Raw genomic sequence first — 22216 nt, forward strand, 5'->3', positions numbered from 1 at the left:
GATTATAAGATCAGAGTGTGACCATATAAGACAGAAAAACCTTGACTGCACTGATAGCCAGTTCACTCGTGGATGCACTGCCGTGTAAGTCAACTAACTATGGGCTCAGTATGGGACACCCCCACTTTACCCCTCCAAGATGTCAGACCACTTCCTAACTCACCTGTCCGGGGGGGGGTGCCGGAGGTATTCATGTCAGACTTTAACACTGTCCAAAACACATCTTGCATCTCGAATGTCACAGGATGCAGTTGGGTGTGGGTTCAGTCTCATCACATGATCATCCATCTGATGTCTCTTCAGCTAAAAAGCTCCAACTCACAAATCAATCATTGGTTTAGAGGAAAAAATAAGGGATAACTACTTCTAGCCTATTAAAACAGAGAGAGCAGTGGTGTGGACTGTTCTCTCTATGGACCTACAATCAGTTTATGGCTCCTCAATTACACATACATGTCACCTGGACCTGTCGAAGGGTTCTGGTCATGTGACCAGCTCTTAGTCTGCTTGGCCAAACCAGCTCAGGGTAGGGCATTGTCCAAGAAGCGCCTACCTCACTGGTTTGGACACCTTGGTATAAGGGTGTATCGCACAATATTATCCCACAGAGTTACTAAAGTGCCACACAAAATATTTGAATGTGAAATAAGCCTTTCCTTAAAGGGAAAACTTTGAAAACCTGTTGACAAGCTGGTCACCCAAAATATGTATTATTATGATCTTTCTGTCTGTGTAATGGCTCCATCTACTGGCTGGTATTGTCTATAACATTCACACGTTTCTATAAATTGGGTAGATGGTCATGTATGTAGCTTATTAAATGATTGTGAGTTTTAACAAAAACAACAAACCATTTTCCATTTGTTAACACTGCAATATATGGCACTCATATTGGTCACACCCAACTGGTCTAAAATCCCTGGCTTTTTGTCTCCTACTATATCAATTTGTCAACGTAATGGAAAATGTTCAATGTAATTCATTTATGAGGTTAATCTCCTGTTTTTAGAAGGACTTATGATTGAAGGAGTGAATTTTGAAGGAAAAATAAAGTACTTCATGTGGTCTCCATTTGAAAATGTTCCACCAGAAGATGGAGACATGCACTAAGACAAAACCTAGTTCAGAGCCCTTCCACAGGCTGGTCTCCAGGCTGAGCTGAGGCAGTCTTTCCAACTCTGGCTCATCTTGCCAAATCAAACTCAAACGTTGTTTTAGGAATTTACATTAATCACAGAATGAGATAACATGTTTTTGTTTTTGAAGTCAACAGGGCTATGGATTGTTTCTCACTATATTGATTTAGAATGGGCATCAGTGTTTTCAGGAACATTTATGTAGGGAACAACCACAGCCTAGCATTCTGACCCATTCCCCAAAGGCTTCTGCACTTAGGGACAGGGGAGTTGCCCATGTTGGAATTGGCGGACCAACGTCCAGGTCATCTGTTGGTTGTATATACTTGGTCTATAAAACTCAAGCTACCGACTGAAGGTATAAGGGTTACCTTTGACCCTTGCTGTCAATCAACCCTTAAGCAGCTCAGTGTTTGCGCGGTGGCCCTCGCGACCAAATCCTGAATCTTGAAAGTCACATGACTCCACTAATCGCGAAGTGTATTTCCGCGTACACGAGAGGGCTGTAGTTGTATTTTCTAAATGTTATGCTGAATTGGAGGAAGAGGTGTTTTTTTGCATCAGCGCACTGTCGTCGAAACGCGTTGCCGAGCTGGGGGGAAATTCAGGGAAGGGGAGTCGCGCTGAAGCAAGGTACCGCAGCGACACACGACGCGGCACGAACATGTTCACGCGGGTTAAATCTGCTGTAGCCAATTTCATGGGTGGCGTCATGGATGGTGGCGCAAACGTTGACCAATCTGCGTCAGATTTGCCACTGAAATTCCCCTACATGAGACCTGAGTTCCTAGGACTGTCCTCGGATGAAATCGAGTGTTCTGCGGATCACATAGCGCGTCCGATTCTCATCCTCAAAGAGACGAAGAGATTGCCGTGGGCAACTGGTTACGCAGAGTAAGTAGCCAACACATACGCCCATCTTCCATGTCTTGTCAACCCTTTCTTAATGAGTTTTCTTGCCAGATTGACAGCATCAGAATGTGCATAGACCTCGCTGCCTCAACACCCGCATAATTCTTCTGAAAACAGTAACGCCACTCCATTACGTTCCACGCACATAACCTTTATGCGTTGCCTTTGCATGATAGATGTCTCGTCACAGTCAAAGCTGTTATTCGTACGACAACAGAAAGTGGTAGAGAGAAACGGTATAGGATGACGTCTGTAAATTTGTATTTATGGCATCCTTGAGCGTTTTATGTCACTGACCTATTTCTGCCCCTCTCTGTAAAGAAGCATGAATAGTAGGTGGCTAGAGACGAACCTTTTTATAGACATGCTTATCAATATAATATAGTGTTTAGGCCTGTGCGTTTAGAGTTTAGAAACAAAAATATTTACATTTTGCGCCGTTAGTCTAAAATGTACACTATAATGGCAGTTGTTTGACACAATAGTCTGTTTAGTCTATTTAAATACGACGGGTGCACTGATCAACGTGTTCCAGACAGGTTTACCGTTCTTCAGAAACTAACATTAACGGGACCAGGTCTGTGCTCACTCGATTACGTCATCCAATTTCCTACCCCAAATGTATTGCCCGTTTTGTTATAGCCCTCGATGATACACTAATGCACATTATCAAAGAAGAGTCTCCTGAGAATTTCAGCATTCATGCATTTAAGTCATCACAGTGTGAATACTCGGCAATCAATACACTGAATAAACCCACACAGCAGCAATGGACTACAGTCTTTTTGCTGCATAAATAACACTGCTCTAGGATGTCTTTCTTTTTCATACAGGTATACAGATTTCTGTTTCTGGGCACTTCATTGAGTTACTAGGACATTAAAGTTTTGCATCATGTAATTGGGGATTCTCTTTCTCCATCTCTCTTCCTCACTCCTTTCTCTTTTATTTTCTCTTTTTCTCTCTCACTATCTTGCATGCATTTATTTTACACTTCTAATAAAATGAAGTCCCTCTTACCTGTCTGTCTCAATTCACCTCCTCCTACATGTGTCTCAACTCACCTCCCTCTTCTACCTGTCCACCTCAACCCCCCTCCCCTACCATTCTGTCTCAACTCACCTCCACCTTCTTCATTTCTGTCCACCGTTCTGTCTCAACTCATATCTCTCTTCTACCTGTTAGTCTCAATCCATGACCCCTATCTGCAAAGCAGGCCAAGTCTGCACATTTCTGACTGATAATCAATATTTAAAGTCTACCAAGGACTTTAAACTGCAGTTTTTCAAGATGGATGAAAGTTTGAAAGAAAAAAGACAAAAGACAGTGCTACCATCTGCTAGAGCATCTCCTTATTCATTGTTTTGTTTGTTTCAGAACAAAGCATTCTACTTGATGCATTTTCGATGGTTACTAATGCATCCCTGTGGCTTGGAAACATGATAGAATTTTAAAGGGAAATAATTAGTATGACAACCTATGGTCATCATGCTGATTGATTTTGACTTGAGATGTAGTATACCATTAGCAAGCTAGCTAAAACTAACTGAGACAAAACAGTCTTTAGTTAATATGGTGGTACTGTAGTTTCTTTATGAATGTTTATAACAATGGGAAAACACAGACAGATGACAAATTACAACACATGAACTGGGAGTCGAACAGCATCTTTTTCTTACCTCAGACCTGTCTTGTGCTAGGGGCTTTCTAATGTATTCAGTGAGGTGACGATACAGGCAAACACTGCAACGGCACCGAGAGAACCAGACACACACAAGGCTTTCCTCTGCTGCCTAGCTAATCCTGTTGGTTTGGAATGTGCAGGGTGATCAACGCGGGTAAAAGTGCCCTGAATGAGGACCAGGCATGCTGTGAGGTGCTGGTGGTCAGGAAGAGGCCAGGAGGTTCCAGCACACCCAGTAAGACCCCCACTACCAAGAGACGCTCGTCACTGCCCAACGGAGAGGGACTTGGCCTGAGGGACGTCAAGGTGGTGAGAGAGAGCGTGTCTTTATCCCTTTCTTTCATGTCTTTAAAAAATATATATATATATATTTTAACACAAACAGATCCACCAATCTCTTTTCAGTAGTCTATGCTGTTGACCAGTGGGCTATGCTTACCTTCGGTAGATTTTGGTTTCTGTGCCGCCCATTAAGCTAATCAGGTTTGCGGAGAGTGCTGGTTGGTGATTTGGTTTGACTGGTCGGACTGGCGCCTTGGTTCCCCGGTGTTGTTATCCACAGTGGACACACGTTTATTCATTTTTAATTTTTTACTGTCCTTGTTGGGACTATATACTAAACCTACCCTAAACCTAAGGACTTTATTCTCACGAGAACTGGCTAAATGTCCCCACAAGGTCACAGTTGTCTTGCTTTGCTGTCCATGCTGGCCTTTCTGGTCCCCACTTGGTTAGGAAAATCTGTGCATAGACACACACACACACACACACACACAGTGTTTGGGTGAACTCAACAACCTTTATGGTTCTTCAGCAGGGGACATTTGTGGTTCAAGTGCCTCTTTCACTCCCACTTGTGGACTCTTTTGCTCCGAGGTGGTATACTGATGTCTAATGATAGCATTGGAACACTGGCATTAACGAATGAATGGGGGCGTTTATTAAGTAGAGCTCAATGTGTCTACTGTTCACTGATCCTCTTATGAAGCCCCTGAAGGGACAAACACTGGTTTCTGGTTTGGCTCTGGAGCAGAAACACACACACAGGATGGTTCTATAGACTACATATAGCTACAAGCAGGCCATTTTAATTATATTTAGATAACCCATTTAGAAAGCTGTTCCTTAATGAAGGATGTAAATGTGATTAAACACCATGAGAATAATGTGGGAATTACATTTAGCATATTAATCTGACATGCTCCCACCTGCCAAACCCAGGGAAATGTGTCAAATTGAACACACTGTGTGTGTGTGTGTGTGTGTGTGTGTGTGTGTGTGTGTGTGTGTGTGTGTGTGTGTGTGTGTGTGTGTGTGTGTGTGTGTGTGTGTGTGTGTGTGTGTGTGTGTGTGTGTGTGTGTGTGTGTGTGTGTGTGTGTGTGTGTGTGTGTGTGTGTGTGTGTGTGTGTGTGTGTGTGTTAAACACCCTGCCCCACTGATGTTTATTCTTTACAGTCAGTCTGGACTTGTCTCACTCTGTGAAAACTTCTGCAACCTGGTTTCCAAAAAAAAGTTGGGACGCTGTGTAAAATGAATGCTATGATGTGCAAATCATTTAAACCCTAAATTCAACAGAAAATGTGCAAAATGGTACATATCAAATGTTGAAAATGAGAAATGTTATTGTTTCTTTAAAAATAAATGTTATGCCAGCAACTTGTTTCAAAAAAGTTGGGACAAGGGCAGCAAAAGACTCTAAAAGTTGTGTAGTGCAAAGAAAACCCTGGTGGGATAGCTCACAACTAATTAAGTTAATTGGCAACAGGTCTGTAACATGACTGGGTATAAAAAGAGTATCCCAGAGAGGATGAGTGAAGATGGGTAGGAGTTCACCACTCTGTGAAAGACTGCAGACAAATAGTGCAGCAAGTTAAAGAATAATGTTTCTCAATGTAAAATTGCGTAGAATTTGGGGGTCTCATCATCTACAATACATAATACCATTTAAAGATTCAGAAAATCCAGATAAATCTCTCTGGGTCCTCAGGCATTAAAATGACATGATTCTGTAGTGGACATCACTGCAAGGGCTCAGGAACACTTCCGAAAACCATTGTCTGTGAACATCCACAAATGCAAGTTAAAACTCTACCATGCAAAGAAAAAATCATATATAAACAAGATCCAGAACTGCCGCCGCCCTCTCTGGGCCCGACCTCATTTAAGGTGCCAAGTGGGAAACTGTTCTGTGGTCTGATGAATCAAGATTTGAAATTATTTTTGGGAATCATGGACACCGCATCCTCCGGACTAAAGAGGAGATGGACCATCTGGCTTGTTATCAGCACACAGTTCAAAAGCCAACATCCGTGATGGTATGGGGGTGCATTAGTGCACATGGTATTGGTAACTTGCACATCTGTGAAGGCACCATTAATGCTGAACAATATATACAGGTTTTGGAGCAACATATGGTCCGGGGGGTCCGAAAACCAGTCAGTATCTGGTGTGACCACCATTTGCCTCACGCAGTGCAACACATCTCCTTTGCATAGAGTTGATCAGGTTGTTGATTGGGGCCTGTGGAATGTTGGTCCGCTCCTCTTCAATGGCTGTGCGAAGTTGCAGGACCTGGAACACGCTGTTGTATACGCCAATCCAGAGCATCCCAAACATGCTCAGTGAGGGACATGTCTGGTTAGTATTCTGGCCATGCAAGAACTGGGATGTTTTCAGCTTCTAGGAATTGTGTATAGATACTTGCAACATGAGGTGATGGTCGTGGATGAATGGAACACCAATGGGCCTCAAGATCTCGTCACTCTATCTCTGCCCATTCAAAATGCCATCAATAAAATGCACCTGTGTTCGTTATCCATAACACACGCCTGCCCATACCATAACCCAACCGCCCCCATGGGCCACTCGATCCACAACGTTGATATCAGCAAACCGCTCACCCACACGACGCCAGACACGCTGTCTGCCATCTGCCCTGTACAGTGAAAACCGGGATTCATCTGTGAAGATAACACCTCTCCAGTGCCAGACGCCATCAAATGTGAGCATTTGCCCACTTAAGTCAGTTACAACGATGAACTGCAGTCAGGTCGAGACAAGCATGAAGATGAGCTTCCCTGAGACGGTTTCTGACAGTTTGTGCAGAATTTCTTTGGTTATGGAAACCGATTGTAGCAGCAGCTGTCCGGGTGGTTGGTATCAGATGATCTTGGAGGTGAAGATGCTGGATGTGGAGGTCCTGGGCTGGTGTGGTTACACATGGTCTGCGGTTGTGAGGCCGGTTGGATGTACTGCCAAATTCTCTGAAAAGCCTTTGGAGATGGCTTATGTTAGAGAAATGAACATTCAATTCATAGGCAACAGCTCTGGTGGACATTCCTGCTGTCAGCATGCCAATTGCAAGCTCCCTTAAAACTTGGGACATCTGTGGCATTGTGCTGTGTGATGAAACTGCACATTTTAGAGTAGCCTTTTATTGTGGCCAGCCTAAGGCACACCTGTGCAATAATCATGCTGTCTAATTAGCATCTTGATAATCCATCCACCTCTCAGGTGTGGCATATATCGCCAAAGGAGAAGGGTTCACTAACTCAGATTTAGACAGATTTGTGAACAATATTTGAGAGAAATATGCCTTTTGTGTACATAGAGAAAGTCTTAGATCTTTGAGTTCAGCTCATAATAAATGGGGGCAAAAACAAAAGTGTTGCGCTTCTAATTTTGTTCAGTGTATATTAATTCTTCCTTTAATATTCCCAGCTTTTTTAAGGGATGTAAAAGTCTTTCTGTTTGTGGAAGGATCCTTCAATTTGTCCCACCCTCCCTTACAACCCCACAGGACTCAGAGGGTCTAGTATTCCACTACTGGGCGTTGTTCGATGGCCACGCCGGCTCTGGGGCTGCAGTAATGGCCTCCAAGCTCCTCCATCACCACATAGTCGAGCAGCTTCAGTCTGTCTTCGAAGTCCTAAGGAACCATGATGTTTTACCGCCCACTGTATTTGGTGAAGAGTCTGACGTTACCATGACCCCCGGGACCCACCGGGTTGCCCTGGCCCGAGCCGCATCTCTCCACGGGGCTGCTGGTGCTCCCGGGTCCCCCTGTACCCCTCCACCCCAAAGGTTCTTCATAGAGAAGAAGATACAGCACGAGAGCTTGGTAATAGGAGCCATAGAGAATGCCTTCAAGGAGATGGTGAGTGCCTGCTGTGTCAAGGTTGCTTTCATTAGAAGTCTTTCCCGGTTGAATTTGCGATATGGGTATTTTTCCATAATCACATCCAGGTTTCATCCAGAGTCTAGTGCACTGTTAAACATGTATGAGTATATGGTCTTAGTCTACTAACTGCATGTTACTACTTAACAAAGACCTCTTCCAGATAGCGACCGCTTCCTTGCACAATGTCTCATGCAACACTGTGCTCATTTTATACATAAACAGTGGGTATAGAAAGTCACCACCCTCTTTCAGAATGTTCACGGAAAAAATGAAGAGACCACTGCAACTTTTTTTTTTTTCTTTCCAAAAAAGTCAAAAAGGAAAGTTTTGAGTGAGGAACAAAAGGGTTAAAATTAAGAGACCACTGCAAATTGAATGCTTCTGTTCCTCACTCAAACCTTTTTTTTTTTTTACTTTTATGGAAAGGGAAAAAGGTGCAGTGGTCTCTTATTTATTTGTTATTTATTTTTTTCCAAGCTGTATAGGCCTAGTTTTTCCGGCTTCATTTACACACCGTAGCCCACAATAACCAGGTGAAAATAACTGTATTAAAATAACAACTGTAAAACACTATTGATTACATTTATTGATATAAAAATGCCTGAAATATCTCATGTAAGTTTGGGAGAACCTACCCAAATCCAGATATGCAAAGCTGGTAGAGGCATACCATTCAATAATGTTATTTCAGACTTCATAGTGTGGAAATATCAGCAACACAAAATCTGAATATCTACTTTTTTTTAATTGCCCTTTCCACATGTGATGGGGGTTTATGCACCACATTCAAATTCCAAGCAGAAAATTTGTCAGTTACCAACCGCTTGTTTTTGTGGTGTTGTTCATAGAATTGATTTATAATAATAAATGTAATGTGTTTCTGTAGTCTGAGATGGTATTCTTTATTCAGCCTCTAGATGGCAATGCCATCTCTAGTGTCTCTAGTCTCCCATCCTGAACTCCTTCACATGTAAATTAAATCTTTCTGACACACGCTTCCTCTAATTCAGCTTTGACATTGGGTGAGGCTAAGGCCACATTCTGAGGCTTAACCAGCCAGGAGCAACATATAACTTTAGAAGTGCATTGATCCTGAACATTGTTAGATCTCTTATCGATTTTATTTTGGCCTTTCATCTATTATTTAAGTCATGTTTTTCAAGCAAGAGCTGTTAGTTTTTCCTAGCTTTGGCAGTGACCTGAAGCTACCCCATCTGTTGTTCATTGTTCACACCACAGTCATCAGATGGCCAAACAGCAGTCAGGCAGAGGGCTCAGAAGAGAAACAACATCTTTCTCTAATTCAGACACCTTCTGCACACACCAAAGCACACACCAAAACACACACACACATTGCTTATTAAACCCTTTACAGGGGAGTGAATAAACACGGATAAGCCCTCGGGTGTTACTTTGGATTCAGTTACTGGTCGATTTAAGCGTTTGAATAGGCAATAAGTAATGGGTTATAGACAATGTGTTAGGTAAGAGACTTTTAGCGTTGTATGATTGTCGGTGCCAGATGAGTCATTTCCAGTATCAGAAATAACAACCCTCCTGTGTTTTTCACATGACAGTATTTAGGGTTTATAGAAAATGTTGTGACAAACCAAAAACCTCTAGTAAATGTATTGTGTGATGTCAGCATGGACCAACATCCGTGTGGAATGTTTCTAATGCCATGGAGAATCCAAGCGCTAAGAACCGCCTGTACTTGAGGCAAAGGGGTCCAACTCCGTTCCATGTTGGTGTACATAATGAGCTGGCCACTGGGAGAGTGAGACCAATATCACTCTCAAATACAACATGCTACAAACCTGTTCTGAGTAGATCAAATGCAATGAGACAAATTTTCAGAGATGCAAAAGAGTACATTGTGAGACCCATATTAATGCAGGTAGAATAACGGCCTTGGGTTAAGGGCCAAACCGGGCACTTCTTAGTCCAAGGAAACATTCCTCCTGCCCACAGCTCCGGTAGAGTTCATCTTGTCCCAGCCCCCTGACAGATCCATCCATTTCCATGATTTCCACTGTTTCACATTGTACCGACCCGCGGTTTGAGTTCTTACAACCTTTTCGAGCTGTTTTCCAAGGCATGGTCTGAGGTTTGCTTTCATTAGAATGTTAATTGCGCGCTTTGTTGGAACGCTCTTTGCCCAAAACATGGCTTTTTTCATAGATTTTGTGTTAGTACCACATCCTTCCGTCTTTTGTTTAGATTTTATTAGATTCCTGAATTTGTCCCGATCCTTTATTGTCCCTTCCGGACAGGACGCCCAGATCGAGAGAGAGAAGCAGGTGTACGATATTACCGGAGGATGCACTGCCCTGTGTGTGGTGTACCTGCTGGGAAAGCTCTACGTGGGGAACGCGGGCGACAGCAGGTGCGTGTGTGCGTGCGCGTGCGTGCGTGTGCGTGCATGCTCGTCTGATGCGTACATTCGTTTGAACGTGATTAACTGTCGTGTGAGTGCAGCCTGTATTCTTTGAATGCGCCAGAGTATGTAGAGTACAATGAAAGAGCCAGTCTAAATACATCTCCGGTCCACTGACAGTTTGCTGCACACACCCTGGAGACATGACCATATGCTCAAAGTCAAACCAGCCAAGTCCAGTTCTGCAACTGCGTACGTGCAGTCTTTGAATATATCTGCCATTCAAACTGGTAGCTGTAGCAGAGAACGGGGGGTTATGTTCTAGGCGGGTGTCCGCTGAGGACGTGGGATTTCTTCTTATGTTGGTTTTCCGGCAGAATGTAGCCCATTTGGGGACTTGCACCATTCTGTTTAAATTAGGAAGTTTATCGGTTTGACTTGTTTTGTGGGTGTCCCCAGGGCGATCATTTTACGGGATGGCCAGGTGCTACCCATGTCTACAGAGTTCACCCCTGAGTCCGAGAGACAACGACTGCAGTTCCTGGTGAGAAGAGAACCATTTCTAAGATCGAAACCAGACATACTACAGTATATACATCCACAATAAGTAGCTATATACAACCGGCTATGATTAACAATCAAGATGCCTTGAATCCACTCTCACTAGACAAAAGGTTAGTTTGGGATGCCACACAATGTCATAAGACTCTCTTATTGGGTGTTTTTTCTTTTGCGGCTCAGGGACCTATTCAAAATGTCTGACAAATTGCTTTGACTGTTAGGCGATGTGGCCCTTTCTAAGGATAGAACGTATTTTTTTTTGAGCAGGGATTCATGCAGCCTCACCTCCTGGGAGGAGAGTTCACCCATCTGGAGTTCCCCAGGAGAGTACAGAGGAAGGAAGTGGGCAAGAAGATGCTCTACAGAGATTTCACCATGAATGGATGGTCAGTACCGTTCATCTACCGCAGTCGAGCCTTCACATTTTTTAGAGAGCATTCGCTGTCTTGCCATTTTCTCAGTCAACCATTGTTGTATGTATTTAGGCCTTTGATCCTATTCTCCTTATCCCGCTCCTTATTCTCCTTATCCACTGTACATTATATACAATGTCCTTTCCTCTGTCCCCCTGTTATCTTTATTCATACCAAGTATCAAATCTATTGTGTTGTGCGCCTCCAACATAATTCACCATTGTGTGTGCGCATGCGTGTCTGTGGTTGGCAGTTTTGCCCGTTTCTGCAGTGTGTTGATGTGATTAATGATTTGTACCTAGTTGTTATTCAGCGTCTACCGACACTCTTCCTTCCGGTTCTTTAAAGGAGTTGAAGGCTAACTGTGGAGTGGGAGAGAAACGGGGGAGGATAGAGAGGGGGTGCTGCAGAGAAGGAGGCTGGGCTGTGGGGCAGGCTGAGGAAACAGAAGCAGCCTGACAGTGTCCTTAATGGGGTAATGGAGGTCTAGTTGACCTACTGTGTGGAAGCAGGCCTCGTGTGTGGAGGCAGAAAACACCACAGGCTAGGACGGTAACGATATTGATACACCGATCTTTAAATCTGATTGGAACATGTGAGGAAGACAGTGAGAGAAAGTTATAGTTTTTCCGCAATGTTTTCGTAATATTACTGTTATGTATTGTAGTGTATTTCATTGAAACTGCTGAGACATCACAATTACTGTTTGTTATCAGCGCAAGATCTGCACAGCTTCTCCGGCAAACATGCATTTGACTGGTGCGCTTGTCAGAAATCCTTCTTACGACCGTTGAAAATATCTGCGTTTCTGATCATTATAGGATGGTTGCCGGGTTGCATCAACGTCACGTCAGCGTCGATTTGGAAACCGTTGGCGCGCAGGCCACGTGTGCGCACATTTTTCCATACGTGCATCAGTTCACTCTAATCACTAATGACTGTCGTTTCGAATGCAGAATGATCAGAAAGAGATTGACCTTCAGGATGAAACGTGAGCCGTTTTGAAAAGGCTGTTTGATGTTCACAGTGCCGTTTCTCCTCGGTGAGCTGCTTCCTGAAGGTTTGGTACGAGTCCGGACGAGGCGAGAGATGAACAGTAATCTGTCAGCCTGTTTACAGCTATTGCCGTGGATGCTATGTGTTCTGTATCAGTCACAGTAAACGTACAGTATTAGAAAAAAGAATGATGGTGTTGCTCTATTCATAGATTGTGACGTGTTTCTACTCCTGTGTTGTACTACTGCACCACTGCTCGTGTCTCAGTCGCAGTAGTAAGCAGCCGTTCATATCAGCCCCCCCCATTCATTAATATTTCAGCAGCAACAAACAGAGGCCACGGCACCCATGGGAGAGCTTCTTAGGCAGCTGTAAACATACACTATGACTTCTGCAGGAAAACACCAGCTGGATAAGATATACAGGTGCTGGTCATAAAATTAGAATATCATCAAAAAGTAGATTTATTTCAGTAATTCCATTCAAAAAGTGAAACTTGTATATTCAATGAATTCATTACACACAGACTGATATATTCAAATGTTTATTTCTTTTAATTGTGATGATTATAACTGACAACTAATGAAAATCCCAAATTCAGTATCTCAGAAAATTAGAATATTACTTAAGACCCATGCAAAAAAAGGATTTTTAGAAATGTTGAACATGAAAAGTATGAACATGAAAAGTATGAGCATGTACAGCACTCAATACTTAGTTGGGGCTTCTTTTGCCTGAATTACTGCAGCAATGCGGCGTGGCATGGAGTCGATCAGTCTGTGGCACTGCTCAGGTCTTATGAGAGCCCAGGTTGCTCTGATAGTGACCTTCAGCTCTTCTGCATTGTTGGGTCTGGCGTATCGCATCTTCCTCTTCACAATACCCCATAGATTTTCTATTGGGTTAAGGTCAGGTGAGTTTGCTGGCCAATTAAGAACAGGGATACCATGGTCCTTAAACCAGGTACTGGTAGCTTTGGCACTGTGTGCAGGTGCCAATTTTCCTGTTGGAAAATGAAATCTGCATCTCCCTAAAGATGGTCAGCAGCAGGAAGCATGAAGTGCTCTAAAACTTCCTGGTAGACGGCTGCGTTGACCTTGGACCTCAGAAAACACAGTGGACCAACACCAGCAGATGACATGGCACCCCAAACCATCACTGACTGTGGAAACTTTACACTGGACTTCAAGCAAAGTGGATTCTGTGCCTCTCCTCTCTTCCTCCAGACTCTGGGACCTTGATTTCCAAAGGAAATACAAAATTTACTTTCATCAGAGAACATAACTCAGCAGCAGTCCAGTTCTTTTTGTCTTTAGCCCAGGCGAGACGCTTCTGACGCTGTCTTGTTCAAGAGTGGCTTGACACAAAGAATGCGACAGCTGAAACCGATGTCTTGCATATGTCTGTGCGTGGTGGTTCTTGAAGCACTGACTCCAGCTGCAGTCCACTCTTTGTGAATCTCCCCCACATTTTTTAATGGGTTTGTTTCACAATCCTCTCCAGGGTGCGGTTATCCCTATTGCTTGTACACTTTTTTTCTACCACATCTTTTCCTTCCCTTCGCCTCTCTATTAATGTGCTTGGACACAGAGCTCTGTGAACAGCCAGCCTCTTTAGCTATGACCTTTTGTGTCTTGCCCTCCTTGTGCAAGGTGTCAATGGTCGTCTTTTGGACAGCTGTCAAGTCAGCAGTCTTCCCTCTAGACTGAGAGACCATTTAAAGGCCTTTGCAGGTGTTTTGGGTTAATTAGCTGATTAGGGTGTGGCACCAGGTGTCTTCAATATTGAACCTTTTCACAATATTCAAATTTTCTGAGATACTGAATTTGGGGTTTTCATTAGTTGTCAGTTCTAATCATCAAAATTAAAAGAAATAAACACTTGAAATATATCAGTATGTGTGAAATGAATGTATACATTATACAAGTTTCACTTTTTGAATGGAATTACTGAAATAAATCAACTTTTTGATGATATTCTAATTTTATGACCAGCACCTGGACTACTTCTGTCTGTTTAACAAACCTATAGAATATTCCATAGAAGCCTATCTTATTTAATATTTTTCCTTATTGAATTTTTTTCTTAGGAGTACAAATAGTCTAAATAGCTAGGCCTACATTGCATGTTTGTTCAGGACTATATTTGTATGATGTCAGTGGTAAATATCAGGATTCTGGGGATTATCGGCTAATGTTCCCATGTAACCGAATTGTATGCAGGCTTGTGGATCTGCAGGAAAAGAAAGCATTGCTGACTGTGGCTCTGTAGATCTAGAATGGCTCCCTGGTCTGTTGTAAAGCAGAAAAAGGAAAGCCACATGAACTCAAGCATAATAAAAAAGATGCTTCCCTTGTTCTGAGGTGAATTCACTGCCCTCTCTCATCTCTCCTCATCGCACCACTTCTTTCCCTTTTTCCCACTCTACTTCTGTCTTCCCTTTCAAGTCATAGTTCTACTTAAGATCATCTAACAGTGTGTAATGCTTTATTGCCCATTATGTTCTCTCCACTCCCCACACAGGGCATATAAAACCATTCAAGATGAGGACCTGAGGTTCCCCCTAGTCTATGGCGAAGGGAAAAAGGTTATGTGTGTGAGTGATAGAGAGAGGTAGTGCGTGCATGCGTGTGCGTGTATGTCTGTGTGTACGTATATATGCAGTTAGGTCCAGGAATTGTTGGACACTAACACACGTTTTGTTATTTTGGCTGTTAACCAAATTATATTCAAGTTACAGTTAAATAATGATTATGAGCTTAAAGTGCAGTCTGCTTTCATTTGAGGGTATTTACATCCAAATTGGACCAGTAATTAAAAGGGTTCAGTAATTACAGCTCTTTAATATGTAGCCTCCTCTATTTCAAGGGACCAAAAGTAATTGGACAGTTGATTCGAGCTGTTTCATGGACAGGTGTGGGCTATTCCTTTGTTATTTCTTAATCAATTAAGCAGGTGAAAGGTCTGGAGTTGGTTTCAGGTGTGGCATTTGCATTCCGAAGCTGTTGCTGTGAACCCACAACATGCGGTCGAAGGAGCTCACAATGCAAGTGAAACAGGCCATCCTTAGGCTGCAAAAAAATCATCAGAGAGATAGCATGAACATTAGAAGTGGCCAAATCAGTTTTGGTACATTCTGAGAAAACTGGAACGCACTGGTGAGCTCTGCAACACACAAAGGCCCGGATGTCCACAGAACACAACAGTGGTGGATGATCGTAGGATCCTTTTCATGGTAAAGAACAACCCCTTCACAACATCCAGCCAAGTGAAGAAAACTCCAGGAGGTAGGCATATCATTATCCAAGTCTACAATAAAGAGGAGACCTAATGAGAGGAAATACAGAGGGTTCACCACAAGGTGAGAACCATTCATAAGCCTCAAGAATAGAAAGGCCAGATTAGACCAAAACATTTCTAAAAAAGCCGGCCCAGTTCTGGAACCGCATTCTTTTGACCGATTAATCTAAGATCAACCTGTATCAGAATGAAATAAATTTATGGAGAAGGCTTGGAACGGCTCATGATTCAAAGCGTACCACATCTGTAAAACATGGTGGAGGCAGTGTGATGGCATGGGCATGCATGGCTTCCAATGGCACTGGGTCACTAGTGTTTATTGATGATGTGACAAAAGACAGAAGCATCCGGATGATGCACAGGGATGTATTGTCTGCTCAGATTCAGCCAAATTCAGTGAATTTGATTGGACGGCGCTTCACTTTACTGATGGACAATGACCCAAAACATACTGCAAAAGCAACCTAGGGTTTTTTTAAGGCAAAGAAGTGAAATATTCTGCAATGGCGGAGTCAATGACCTGATCTCAACCCAATCAAGCATGCATTTCACTCACTTAAAACTTAAGGCAGAAAGACCAACAAACATCAACTGAAGACCGCTGCAGTAAATGCCGGTGAAAGCATCACCGGAGCAAATCCCGCGTTAGGTGTTGTCCATGCGTACCAGACTTAAAGCAGTCACTGCCTGCAAAGGATTCTCGACAAAGTATTAAAAAGTAACATTTATGATTGTGTTAATTTGTCCAATTACATTTGAGCCTCTAAAATAAGGGGACTGTGTATGGAAATGGTTGCAATTCCTGAACTTTTCATACAATATTTTCATACAATCGCTTGAATTAAGGCTGAAAGTCAATTGTATCTGTTGTTTCATTTTCAAATCCGTTGTGGTGGCGTAGAGAGACAAAATTATAAAAATTGTCTGTCCAAATATTTGTTTACCTAACTGTATATTATGTCTGTGGATTATGTCTGTGGATTTGTGGATGTGAAGAGTTCAGTATATAGTATACTGTATATAGTATACTGTTAAAACGGTTTCTTGCACAAACAAAAGAGGTTTATAATAGTTTGAAACTGTATAATAGCTGTTGTTTTTCCAACTGGTCATCAGGCCAGAGTGATGGCCACCATTGGAGTGACCCGGGGCCTTGGTGACCACGATCTCAAAGTCCACGACTCCAACATCTACATCAAGCCTTTTCTGTCCTGTTGTCCAGAGGTAAATCCTATTGTGTCACAAGGGCAGGACCGTCCTGGCAACATTCTCCCCATAGATACACATAATTCCATCATTTATACTTTGGAATTCACCTATTTAGATCTGGTTATGATCTAGTAGCTTGGGGGGGAAAGCAATGCAGCATTAGGTATTCCCAAAAGGTCCTGGTTGGTTCCTGGAGAAGGTTTTCCAGTTTGGCGCTGGTGGTTTACGACTCATCCGTCACACAGACCATTTGCTGAATCGTTCGATGTTTCAAAGAAATTCTGCCGCTCACTTGGTCAGTGTTCATCTGTCTTCCATAACATTTTAGCTACGTTGAAGATTCCCTCTTTCTTCCAAAACCCTTTTTGTTTCTGTGCTGTGAATTGCTGAATGATTCTGATTCTACACTGTTCAATGTTATGAAACCACATAATGCAAAAGATGAGGTTATGCATTTGGTAGCACCCACTTTGTCATGTTCAATCCATCTTATCTCTGATTTCAGACCTACAGAGATCTTATTCTAGAATCTTATGTAGTTCCATTAACGGACTGGAACCTCAAAATAAATCCATATCCATATGGATTGTGAATATGGTGTCATGGAGTAAATCCTAACCTTGTTGTTTTCTGAGCTGATTTATAGTAACACTTGTACATGCACTTTGAGATTCTTCTTCTGTAATAAAAATCAATTAACAAACCCAATAACTTATTACTACTTAGGTAGGACAAAGGCAGGGAGTAGAAATAGGTATTACAGGGAGGTGTTTTCAGTGTTACTGTTTATTTATTTTTTGGTATACTGTGTCCTCCTGAACAAGATCCTGTTGTTCGTTCCTGGGGAAAGTCTATTGTCTCAGTGCGAGCCTGGAGCTCGCAATGTTGTTGTTGTGACAACCCCATTTGCTGTTGTTCTGCCCAGGTGATTGTGTACAACCTGAACCAGTATGAGCATGGCGCTGACGATGTCCTGGTGATGGGAACCGATGGCCTCTGGGATGTCCTGTCAAACAAAGAAGTTAATGAATCAGTCTCCACCTTCCTGGCCAACTGCGACCCGGATGACTTACACAGGTAGGCTGGTTAACAACAGGCCCCAACTGTTGGGAAAATAATGAAATCCTTCCTTCATTCCACATCCAACCCTCTGGCATTTTTTGATGTTCTACTGTATGTTGAGCAATCAACATCTTCCAGAGAAGGCAGGGCAGAGCTAACGGCGCTGGGCAGGGCAGAGCTAACAGCAGTGGACCATTGTTTCCATAACTCTGCTCCACATTGTGTCTATGACCAGGTACACCATGGCTGCTCAGGATCTTGTGATGAGAGCGCGGGGAGTACTGAGGGACAGAGGCTGGAGGATCACTAATGACAGGCTGGGATCTGGAGATGACATCTCCTGTTACATCATCCCACTGATGTACGGCAACCGTCAGCCCTAGGACTACGCTCAGGCCCGGAATGGAGCCGGCTCCCTCCTTAACCGACAGTACGGCACACCTCTCCTTTTGAAAGCGTTGTCTCACTCTTCCTCCATTCAACACTTCTTCCCAGTGCTGTAGGCTACTTGAAACAAACCCTTGAAGGTGTAACAGTTTCCCCATTTTCCTTATGCAGGGATGAGCTTACGTTCTGTGGTATGTACCTTTTTCATATGACCTGAGGTCACAGTCACGTGCTGCTGGTGTGAGCTGACCAGTGTAGCCGTTTCCTGCTTTGCTGCACGGTGTGGCTTCGGAGGAGTCCTTTCCTGAAGTACAGTAATAAATTGCCGACGGTATATGGTTGTATACATTCGATGTCGTGTTCCAAATCATATTCCTAATCTCAACTGAAAAGGAAACTGAAATATGTAAAGGTCAAATCTTTCAGTATGTTGATGTAGCCTATGGAATAAAGGTAGATAGTGATGTGTTATTGACAATCTGACTGAGCAAGGTGCAATGGTTTACTGTGGCTTAGTATTGGTTTTTCTGCCACTTAACATGCATAGAACTCTACCATCATCGTGGAATGAATGACATGAACAAAGTCTGAAGCTGTATAAACATTTTAGGATGCATCGATTGCTTCAAACCCCACCCTTTTATAACCCAGTTATCAAGGCTGGTATTTGTTTGCCTGTACTGTAATGCTGTGTTGTCTGGGAAAGATGTGGAGATGGAGGGGATCGTAGCTCAGACTGGAGGATGCTGTTGTTGCTTAGCAGCTCAGACTGGAGGATGCTGTTGTTGCTTAGCAGCTCTGACTGGAGGATGTTATTAGGTATGAGATGCATTGTGGTTTAAGTGTGTTCGCTTACACCATTATTGCCACTTCAGTAAGTGCCATTCTATATGTATTGCATTTTCCAGAATTGTAAGGGAGGATTTCTTTTTACTGATGTATTTTCCCAATTGGTCCTTCAATTCAGTGGCAGTCATCCACATTTTTGTCATATTGCAAATTATTATAAATTTTACTTACCATGTTACATTTTGTGACATTATCAACATTAAAGTCATTCATGTTCTAATATATTTATTGCTCTAAGACTCTAAAACTATATATTTTTGACACCTAGCAAACACTTTTAACCAAGGCGATGTACATTAGCATATAAAGTTAGATGCAATTTGTTTTTGAAAGTGGCGCTGTCGTGCCAGAATTTCTTGAAAAACAGGAACTGTCATATATATACAGACGGTTGACAAATTATACGAAAAACCAACATAAAGTGTCTCGGTAAGCTGTTGGGCCATCACAAGTCGTCAGAACAGCTCCAGTGCGCCTTGGCATAGATTCTACGAGTCTCTGGGACTCTTCTGGAGGGATGGGACTCCATTCTTCCAAAACATGTTCCCTCATTTGGTGTTTTAATGATGGTGGTGGAGAGCGTTGTCTAACACAATCTCTCATAGGTGTTAAATTTGGTTGAATCCTGGTGACAGCAAAGGAAATGGCATATGATGCAGATCATTTTCACACTCGCCAAACCATTCAGTGATTCCTCCGGGATTGTCATCCAGGATGAGACCCAATAATGAACCCTCTTCAAAGGTCCTTAGATCCTTTTGCCCTCTTGATCCAAATTCAAGGTCAACTGGGCCAGCTCAGTAATTTTATAAATGCCTCAGAGAATGTGATGTTAATTGCTTCATTGCATCATGCAGTTCACCTGTATGGAAACATCTGCATTGGTTATGTTCCTCTATTCAATTATTCAGGTTTATCCTTTAATTTGTCACATGTCTGTATGTGTACAATCTCTTGCTTTCAAACTTGGAATTTCATGACTGAACTGAAGTATGACAGTGATTCTGCTAATAGATTATGTACATATAAACAAGATATTCAGCCATAATGGGAGTTAAAAAAATTATGGTTTGTTATTCACAAAAGAGACTGCATCTTTAAGAGCCTTGTTTGAGGGTTCAAGCATTTTTAAATGGTCTTTTGGGGATTCAAACTAGCAACATTTCTGTTTCTGGCTCTATACTGCAACCGCTATAGGCTATTTGCCATCCCATCACAATGTGCTAAATGTAATTGTTGTTGTATGGTTTTAAAGAAAGAAAATGCCATTTAGTGGACAGTTTTAGCAAAAGCAAATAGCATTCTATGTATGAGTGGTCCTGAAAAGGTATATTAATTGTTTTGGTCGTTTCACAAATCCTCTGAACCACAGATGACCATCTCCTTTCTTTTTGTATTGTTTTCAAGGGGGTTTCAAAGAAAGCAATCTCACACGTAAAGAATGAAATTGAGATATGCAGTATTGTATTTATCCCCAAACATCCAGAATGACTGTTTAAGTACTGTATAAGCTGTAACACTGAATTGGTTGTTTATCCTTAACTACGTGGTATTTGTGAATGCATAGTTCACATGTTAGCCTTTCCTACTACATGAAGATGAAGAAAGAATGATGTATTTATTTTTGCGTTATAACTGTGCCACTCACAACTTTTGCATAGATGTCAACTCAGGTTTTGGTAGTTTGGAAGGAGAAATAACCGTTGTACTGGAGTCTATACATTGCAGAAGACAGTGGACCTTTTGATATTGTCATTTGTACATTTAGAGTTGTTCAATGGTCAGACACAGAAGGTCATAATAGATTTGACACTGGAGCAGTAGATATGTTCAAACTGGCCTGGTAGCATATTTGACTGTGGTTCATCTGACTCCTCTGTGAGTCATTGCACACCATGTGCTGTAGCGTACATTGAATTTGAAAACTGAGTTGGTTACAAGCACAAACGGGTGTTACCTGGTTCTGTTACTCAAACCCACACATATCAATGGGACTTACCATTCAAGGGACTGGAATGGAGGTCGTTCAGTGGTGATTGAAAGACTGTAGAATGTCTTTCTGTATATCTCCGTGTACAAAGTACACGGTTTGAAAGGAGACCAATGAAACACTGGTAGACGTTGATATTAATGGTCATTTTGGACTGATGTCAATTCTTTTACCCAACTGTTTCTTCTTAGTGAATGTGAGATGTACATTTGTAAATTAAAGGAAGTAAAATCATATTTTTAAATGTTTATTGTATGTTTATAAATGTGCAATGATGACTTTACCTTCAGTGTTTTCTTTTGCAAGAATAAAAATAAATACATGGATGAATTTAACATCATTCTTTTATCCACGCCACACTAGGGAAGACATACTCTTGCTTTACTGGAGACTGTTAGCAGCTTGGCCCAAAACTCAATAGTTCCAGAAATAATTAAATTTCAGTCCAATCAAGGACTAGGCCAATCTATCCGAAGTGGCATTAAAATGGCAGTGGCAAAAACAAATCGATGCCTTTGCTGTTTGCATTCCCACTGCCTTGGATAGAAAGACCAACATGCCAACTAGGGCTGTCACGATATCTGGTTTTCACAACACGATTATTGTTGCCAAAAGAATTCACGGTAATGATATTATCCCAGTATCTATAGAATATTTTAAGAAAGAAAATCCTGTCAGTAAAATTCATCTTCAACTTTGTTTTTGTGTGGGGTTTTTTCTCTTTTGGCAAATTAATTACACAAATTAATTACAGCATAGAAAATAAACAATTACACTTAATGAAATGGCAACCAGACGAACTGATAAACAAGAAATCCACAAGGATTTCACTAAGCAAAAAAACTTTCGCCTAGTGAATAGGCTATGAAAAAGCGTTAATTCCAACGCTAGTGTATAGGTCCAGACTCGTTGTTTAAGCACATGCATCGTTGGTCCTCGAATAAGCTATGGAAAAACCGAGAGGAGTTTTTGGAAAGATACAACGTCCTTTTTCCCCTTGTAAATAGGCTAAAAAAATGGGGGGTTCTAGTGGGGCTAATGAGTTGACTTCAACACCAGTGCATAGGTCCAGTCTCCTTGTTTAAGCGCATGCATCGTTTGTCTATTAGTGACATAAGGGATTTTTGTAGAAATACAACTTTAGTTTAGCCTAGTGAAT

The 22216-nt window shown here is 42.1% G+C and overlaps 1 protein-coding gene across 5 annotated transcripts; it reads left to right on the top strand.

Annotated features, from left to right (window-relative positions):
* The first annotated feature begins 1519 nt into the window (after positions 1-1519).
* Positions 1520-21697, top strand: LOC105020256 (protein phosphatase 1H). 5 transcript variants are annotated; one of them, XM_010887120.4, is made up of 10 exons: positions 1520-2030; positions 3873-4038; positions 7533-7889; positions 10187-10299; positions 10750-10834; positions 11119-11237; positions 14784-14856; positions 16677-16784; positions 17695-17846; positions 18067-21697. In XM_010887120.4, exons 1-10 carry the CDS (start codon positions 1801-1803, stop codon positions 18212-18214), a joined length of 1551 nt encoding a protein of 516 aa, XP_010885422.2. In that variant the 5' UTR covers positions 1520-1800; the 3' UTR covers positions 18215-21697. The 5 variants fall into 5 exon arrangements, with proteins under 5 accessions (XP_010885422.2, XP_010885425.2, XP_019898614.2 ...); XM_010887123.4 differs by having other exon boundaries at positions 14784-14847; XM_020043055.3 differs by having other exon boundaries at positions 3873-4041; positions 18067-21696.
* The last annotated feature ends 519 nt before the right edge of the window (positions 21698-22216 follow it).

Source organism: Esox lucius, chromosome 23 (assembly GCF_011004845.1).
Source record: "Esox lucius isolate fEsoLuc1 chromosome 23, fEsoLuc1.pri, whole genome shotgun sequence".
Lineage (NCBI taxonomy): Eukaryota > Metazoa > Chordata > Actinopteri > Esociformes > Esocidae > Esox > Esox lucius.